An 8047-nucleotide genomic window follows, 5' to 3' on the forward strand; every position below is an offset into this window, starting at 1 on the left:
TCACACTAAGGAATTTGCTCTTGATTCCTGGGAAGACTTATAGTGGGTGTGGACTGAGATTTCCCATCTTGCTAGTTAAGGTTTGTTTTGAATGAAATTTTATCAACTTAGCTGGTAACTACTGTCCCCAGCAACTGAGAGGCCTGGACAAAGAGCGCCCGGAGGGGACTATCTGCATGGGTCCCTTTCGGGTTTTCCTGCCTTCAAGGGTTAGATTGTAGGCAGGCTTCAGTGACACAACCATAATGTGAAATTTTAAGGGTTTTTAGTACTTACTAAAAAGTACTAAAGTACAAGGCATGCCTGGAGAAGGCCACATACACCCAGAGGTCAGGGATGTTTTCCTGCCTTCAAGGGTTAGATTGTAGGCAGGCTTCAGTGACACAACCATAATGTGAAAGTTTAAGGGTTTTTAGTACTTACTAAAAAGTACTAAAGTACAAGGCATGCCTGGAGAAGGCCACATACACCCAGAGGTCAGGGATTGCAGGCAGAGAGAGGGGACCCTTGGACCCACACCTTTATTGGGTCCAGCCCATCCAATATCTAGACAGTTTTCCCACAGGGAACTTTAATTGGCGGGTTTAAAGCAAGCAGCAGGCATAAGTTCCAGGAGATCATGCTGTGACTGAGGGGTGGTCACTTTAAGTTCTCAGGCAAATGTCTGGCCAGGTTTTTTGGTGTTTTTTTGGCAGCTGGCTAGTACTGGAAGTGGGGAGGGAATCCTAACCCATGACCTTGGTATTGCAAGGTTGCACTCTGACCAAATGAGCTAACCGGCCAGCCCCAAATGGCCAGTTTAAAGAAAGCTGTGGGAAAGCAGTGAGTCCAAGCTGTTAGGTGAGAGAGATGCCTCTAAGTCTTTATCTCTGGCCACAGTGGCAGCCATTCAGGTGGGGTAACTGTAGAGACTGTGCCAAGGGTGACTGGGCCCTGCTTTTGGTATGAAAAGTTAAACTTATGTTTTAAAATGGATGCTGAAGCAATATGAAATTATAAGTACTCACTACAAGGTTCAGAAGTCAGATTTGGGGAAGGTAGACAATGGGACACAGTACTCAGGAGATCTGGGTTCTAGCCCCAGCTCTGCCACTAACCTGCTCTTCTTTGGGCCCTCAGTTTTCTCATCTGTAAATAGGGATTTCTCAGGACTCTTTTAGCTTTGTGACCAGGATTCTGTCCATCCAGATGTTGTCAAGACAGAATGAAACTACTCAGAGGGGAGGAGAGGAAAAGGTTTGAAGCCTCTACTTCTTTTCTCAGGTACTGACAGATGAGCATGTCCCTCCATGCCCCAAGTCCTAACGACCCTCAAAAATCCTTCCAGCACCCTCAGGACTGCACCAGTAGCAGCAGCTCAGCCTCACACCACGGCAAAGTCTCAGGATGTGAAAATGAAGTCCTGGGGTTTGTAAGAAAATGTTTACAAATACGAGTCTGGCAATGAGGTATCCTCACATCTCTCCAGGGAGGAGGAAGTACAGCACAGCCGGCCCCAGGGCGTACCCACCCAGGTGCCTCCTCGTAAGAGGGGAGACGATTGCCCAATGTGACAGAGCCAGTTTTCACATTTTGAGTGCAGAATGATCAGTAGCAATCTTGGACTTGAACATGGGCCTTCTGTCTCCTGAGCCAATACCCTTCTGGCACCTGCTGCCTCCTGGCTCTCAGGAACCCCCCAAATCGCCCATCCCCACAGGTACACCCTAGGCAGCTGAGAACTTGAGTCAAGGGTGGGGAGAGACCTCTGGGTGAAGGAGCAGAGGGTGGGAGCGCTGGGTGGTCAGCGGCTGCTGTCACTTCCCTGCCTACCCACCTGCCCCCTCCCTCTCCACTTTCTAGCTTTCTCTCACCAGTCTTGACTTTCAGTTCTTTTTTCTTTAGAGCTGGCCTCGACCAGGGGCTAGGGGCCCTTAACGGCCTATTCGAATTTTTCCTAGGCTTGTAACACAAGGCCCAGAACAGTAGAAGGTGAATGAGAGGGGATTTTCCCTTTTCTATCTCGCATGTAAATGAGACACAAAATAGGCTAAGGAAGGGAGAGTGGGTGAGGCAAGAGCTGGGCTGCAGAGCCAACCCGTGGGTCCTAGTGTGCAACGGGAGCAGAGAGGGCAGGGGATCGATACTTAACGGTGAATTCCAGGGCAGCCCCAGAGGTTACATACATGGCGTGGCTTCAGACAGACCTGGATTCAACTTCAGATGATATTGGCTCCACCATTTACATTCTTGGGCAAGTCACTTAATATCTAAACCTCAGTTTCTTCATCAGTCAAATGGGGATAATTATAAAACCTACTACACAGCATCACGGAGAGACTAAAGTGGCAGGATGTATACGGAATGGAGCCCCATCCAAGCAGCTCTGCCATCTGTCCCATTGCCCACCCCAGCTGGGACTTTACAACCACCCCGCCACCCCAAATCCCCTTCCACCGCAGTTCAGCCACCTACTTGTCCCTCCACTAGCTCCCCTCCCACCCATCCTAGCAACCCATCTGTTAGTTTCTTTACCCAAATCACAAAATGCTAGGTCTTAAAAGAAATAATCCATTTCCGTCTTCTCACTTGGAAAGAGGAACCTGAGGCCTACAGAGAACAGCCTAGCTAAGAGCTAGGTTTCTTGATTCCTAATCCAGTTCCCCATCATTTTCAAAGAAACCTACCATCCCTTCCTAAATCTTTCCCAAGCCTTCATTCAGAACCTGTGGTGCCATCCACAACCTTATCTTGAAAACTAAATCTATCCCAGCCTTTTTCAGCTGCTATCTCCTACCCCAATCTTCTTTAAAAAAAAAAATTGTTTTTTTTTTTGGTAGCTGACCGGTAGGGGGATCCAAACCCACGACCTTGGTGTTATAAGGCTGGACTCTAACCAACTGAGCTAACTGGCCAGCCAAGGGGAAAAAAAATTGTTTTAAGTGTAATATTTACTCTATGTTGGCTCTTTAAAATGGGTTACTATTTCATTTAATCCTCTGGCAGAAACTTTGTTAGACTCAGAGAGGTACAGTTTCTGGCCCAGGGTCTCAAAGTTGGTAAGTGATTCAACCAGCATTCAATCCCCAGGACGCATGACTCCTAGCCCAGAGCCCTATTCGTGCCTGCAGTTGCCTCCTTGGTTTGCCTCCCTCCCATGGCTGGGATCTGGCCTGCTTGCTATCTAGAAGTCACTGCGGCCGCGGGTTCGGATCCTATATAGGAATGACTGGTGCGCTCACTGGCTGAGGGTGGTGCGGCCGGTTTCAAAAAGGACAAAAAAAAAAAAAGAACCTAGGGCCTTGTATCACCAAACCGCAGGGCTGGAGAAAGGAAGCAGCGCCCCTCCCCTGCGTGCAGTCCCTGCTTCCTCTCCCGTCCCCACCCTGCCTCACCTGCCTCTGGCTTCAAAAGCAGCCGAGCCGAAGAGGCCTGCAGACAGCCCCGTGCATCTCCAAAGCCGCTACCAGGAGAGCACCAAAATTCTCCCAAGATGAAGGGCTTCTGCTTCCTCCTGCTCACCATCAGCCTCCTGGTTATGATGCAGGTAAGAGCAGATCCTCAGAGTCCCTGGCACCCCGGCCAGGACTCCTCAAACTTGCTTGGCATGAGAGGGAGGGAATGCAGGCTCCGGGGGACCCAGCCTTCTCCTGTGGGAACAGAGGCAGACAGGCTCCCACAGGGGACCCAGGGAATCTTCTAGACCTTCTGGCTGGGGTCAGACTGCTTGAAGACTGCCCCTGAGCAGAAGCCTGTATGCATGGCTGGGGAGCACTTACAGGACGTCAGGCACTCTGGGCTTGGTTACAGTCCTGAGTGAGGATGGCATCGACCCACAGGGAGCCTGGGGACATGGTCCTGTTGGGAGGGGGCCAGGAAATGTCCAAGTGGAGCTTGCTCTGGTTCTGGAGGTGGTAGGGGCCACCCCCTGCCCCCTTGCCAGGGAGAAGCCTGGCTGTTTGGGTATGCAAAGAAGACAGAACGGTCCAAGTTCAGAAACAGCTGGAGTCGCGTCGACTGCTACTCCAGGAGGCAGCTTTGGTAGCATCCCATGCACCCAGAAGGGACTAGTTCAGTATAAGAGACAGGAGCCATCAAGTTCTTGATCAAGAATAGCTCCATCACCCTCAAAAACTGCTTCATCGGGCCGGCCCGGTGGCGCACTGCTACAGTGCGCCACTTGGGAGCGCAGTGGCGCTCCTGCCGAGGGTTCGGATCCCACATACAGACTGGCCGCTCACTGGCTGAGCGAGGTGTGGGAGCAACACCGAGGGTTGCGATCCCGTTGCCGGTCCCAGTCCGGTGAGGGCACGACACTGAGGGTTGCGATCCGTTGCCGGACACGAAAAAAGACAAAAAGGAAAAAAAAAAAAAAACTGCTTCATCTCCATCAAGAGCACTTTTAGTTGTAGTTTGATCAAGCGTTAAAGACAGCTTGAATCCCATCTGGCCATTTCCCCACCAGCCCATCCACGCCCCCCACACTTTGCCAAGTGACTTCTCAGTCAGCCCTATCTCATGTGACCTTCACAACCATGAAGAACTTCTCCCCACTCAGAAGGCGAGGAAACGGGGGTTCGGGGAGGCTGAGCCCCTTGCCGGGCTAGCAAGGTCGAGGGCTGGGGCTCGCCTGTCTCCCTCTATGCTGGAGGGGCTGATGGCTTGGGAGAGGTGAAAGGAATGTTCCGTGCAGGGTGGGCCAGGGAGGAAGCAGCACCCCTCCCCACCCACCACAGGACCTTGTGGTAGAAGTAGTGGTCATGTGGGACGGAGGACGGAGGACTGCTTTATGGGGGTGGGGCTGTGTTTTTAAATATAACAAACATGAGATTCAAAAGCCCCCTGAGCTTCCGCCACTTCTCTTGCAGATACAAACTGTAGTCTTGGGCTCAGGAAACCAGACCATCCACATAAGTGGGGCCCCAGCACTCAGCGCCACGGGCGGTGGCAGTTTCCTTTTCTTCTTGGCCAACATCCTCATCTACTTCTTCTGCCTCAGCTGAAGTGACACACCTCAGCACTAGCCCTGTGTCCCCTGAAACAGCTGCTACCATCACTAGCCAGAGAACGCCTTCCTAATCCTTGGAAGAGGTTGATGCCAGAGATCACCAGCTTGTAGAAACTGATAGTGCCATGGGGGCAATAGCCAAGTTGGGGAGGTCCTGATGTGGCAGGGAAAGCACCACCCAGCTGGGAGTCAATAAAGCTATTCTTGTATCTGGAGCGGGGTCCTGTATGTGCTCACTGGATGTCACCGGCGCCAGAAGCCAGGTTTGCAGCAGCACCAAGGAGCATCCTTTGCCCCCATCGGCAGGAAGGGGGCACCAGAGAGCTCCCAACCAGCTTCCCCACCCAGAAGTCCAAATGGGCCAGGTTTGCAGCAGCACCAAGGAGCATCCTTTGCCCCCATCGGCAGGAAGGGGGCACCAGCTCCCAACCAGCTTCCCCACCCAGAAGTCCAAATGATGAGGGCACGTCCCCTTAGATCACCTTGCAGGGACAGGGCCTAGAACTGGCCACCTCACCGTCTCTTCAGGTGCATTTGCTTCTCCTGTCCCTGTGTGTTTTGGAATGATGGTCCCAGAGATTTTACGACTCTGCCATCTGGACCCTGGACATCCCCAGGTTCAGACAGCCCCCTGGGTACTCAGACACCAGTACCTGGGGGTCCTCAGAATGACAGATTCAGGGAAATCCCCAGGTCCCGGAAGACCACCCCCCTCAGTCTCTGGAGTTCCCCAGAAAATCAGCCTCACAAGCACCCACCTGTCCTTTCTTCTCCAACCACTGGCGGCTGGAGAAGGATGAAGAGGCCACTGTCAACTTCCCACCCCCTCCCCATGACCTGGGAAGACAGGAAGGGCAAATGGCTGCTCTAACCACTGCTACCTCTCCTGGCTCTCGGGTGTTGGGAGCTGCAGAGAAGGAAGGGAGCCCCAGAGCAGCCCCCAAGGCCCCTCCCATCTTGCCTCTTCCTTGAGGACCTCAGCCAAGGGGCCAAGAAGTATCTGCTAGATCTAGATTGGAGGACAGAGGGAGGTCCTCCTCTTCTATGTCATGCCCACTCAGCTAGGTTAGGACCCAGACCCCTGCCCTGGCTTCTTTGATGGAAGCCAAACCTTTAGGCCTTGAGACCAGAGTTGGGGGAAGTGGAGAGGCGCCCTGGGGAAGGCCCTGTGGGGTGCGGCTGCTGTTCATCTCTCCTGACCGGCCCCCTCTGCCCCCATTGCCCTGAACTTCTAAGTTTTCACCTCTGGACTCACCTGCATCCCTAGAACATTTTCCTTTTGCCACCCTCTAGCTTGGCTGACTCCTTCCCATCCTCTCCACCTCAGCTGAGGGTCCCCTCCTCCAGGCAGCCTGCCCTGCACCCCTAGGTGGTTTAGGTCCCTCTCTGAGCATCCCCCCACTTCTGTTCTTACCCTGTCATTGAATGTATCACCCTACCTGTCAGAGTCTTCCACTGGACTGTGAATTCCCTGAGGGCAGGGATCAGGGGGCTTGGTTTGTGTTTGCGCCCCCAAAGCCCAGTGCCAGGCCTTGCTCAGAGCAGACTCTTAGAACGTGGCATTCGGGTGACTACATAAACGACCACTCACCAGTTAGTCTGGTCCCATGACGCCCTCTGGTGGCAGACGGAGGCCTTACATCTGAGCCACACCCACCAAAAAAAAAAAAAGAGCGGGGAGAGAAGAGGGCAAAGGGAAAAGGCAGGTGGACAAATCCCCACCCCCACCCCCACACATCAAGGTGCACAGAGACAAGGATATCAGGCAGCATCTTAGAAAACAGCTTATGTTACAACAAAAAACCCTATAAAAACATTTCATCCCAGCAAAAGCCACCTGGGGATTGGAAGGAGATGGGGAAGGGAGTTCAAAGCACGTGTATGGTCCAGATCTGGGATTCCCTGTCCTCGGCCAGCTCCCACAGCACCACGTGGTCTCGGTCGTAGCCCCGGCCACCTGGGGGTGGGGGGGGATTAAGAGATGGGGTGATAGTCAGAGAGAGCTGGGGTCTCCACTGTCCTCAGTCCCTCAGGTGCCCTCTCCCACATGCACATCCCACATTACCCTTCACGTCCAGGATCTGGCCTTCGAACATCTGGCTGCAGATGTGGCCCGATTCATTGATGCTCCACGTCTGGCGCGGGAGGCGACTCTCAGCCCACAGCACCACCTTGGATCCTGGGCTGGGGGATCCGATCACCTGCAGACTCATGGTGGGGGCCACCTGAGGCCCCAGGAGGTCATTAAGCACTGTTCCTCCCCACAGGGACTCCACCATACCTAAGACACCCTTGACACATCCAGCTTTGAATCCTGGCTCTTATGGACTGTAGCCCTAGGCAAGTCTCTTAATCCTTCTGAACTTCAGTTTCCTTGGGGATAGGAATCCCCGAATGCTGGTTTTTGTGAGGGTTCAACATGACAAACCATAAAAAAACTAGAAAAACATTAGCTCCTCCAGGAATCCTCCCATGATGGACTCCCAAAGAACAGGCTTTAGCATTATTAGATAAATCTCCACACATTTATTGGCTGTGTGACTTTCAGCAAATTACTTAACCTCTCTGTGCTCTGGTTTCCTCAGCTGTAAAATGGTAGTACAACAGGACCTGCCCTATAGTGCTTTTTAAGAATTATAGGAGGCATTCGTGTGAAGGGCTTGATGCAGAGCCAGGCAAAGGCAGTATTTCCTCTCGCTCCAAGTAAGAGACAAGACTTCTCAATGGCCTACAAAGACCTACACTCCCCATAACCTTTCTGACCTCATCTCTTGCAACCTCCCCCTACTCACTTCACTCCAGCCACTCAGGGGTCCTTGCTAGTCCTTGAAAATGCCAGGCATGTTCCCACCTCTAGGCCTTCACACCCGCTGTCCCCTCTACCTGGAATGCTCTCCCCTCGGACATCTGCATGGCTGCCTCCCTCAAAGGTCACCTTCTCAGGAAGGTCTCCCCTTGTCAGAGCTACCTGATACTCCCCATTCTCCTTTCTTTTTTTTAAAAAGATGACCGGTAAGGGGATCGTAACCCTTGGCTTGGTGTTGTCAGCACCACGCTCAG

The 8047-nt window shown here is 52.7% G+C and overlaps 1 protein-coding gene and 1 long non-coding RNA gene across 2 annotated transcripts in view; one reads left to right on the forward strand and one right to left on the reverse strand.

Moving 5' to 3' along the window:
* Positions 1-3402: 3402 nt before the first annotated feature.
* Positions 3403-5202, forward strand: LOC103601726. Its single transcript, XR_551472.1, has 2 exons — positions 3403-3526; positions 4848-5202. It is a non-coding gene; the product is annotated as an uncharacterized LOC103601726 (long non-coding RNA).
* Positions 5203-6855: 1653 nt separating this feature from the next.
* The window catches only part of AIM1L (absent in melanoma 1-like), a 20006-nt gene continuing 18814 nt past the window's right edge, over positions 6856-8047 (reverse strand). The window contains exons 19-20 of the mRNA XM_008586380.1: positions 7053-7212; positions 6856-6944 (exon numbers count right to left, since the gene is read on the reverse strand). Of these exons, the coding sequence (XP_008584602.1) occupies positions 6856-6944; positions 7053-7212 (249 nt within the window). The remainder of the gene's footprint in view (positions 6945-7052; positions 7213-8047) is intronic.

The sequence above is a fragment of the Galeopterus variegatus genome, unplaced genomic scaffold (genome assembly GCF_000696425.1).
Source record: "Galeopterus variegatus unplaced genomic scaffold, G_variegatus-3.0.2 Scaffold109, whole genome shotgun sequence".
Taxonomy (NCBI): Eukaryota; Metazoa; Chordata; class Mammalia; order Dermoptera; family Cynocephalidae; genus Galeopterus; species Galeopterus variegatus.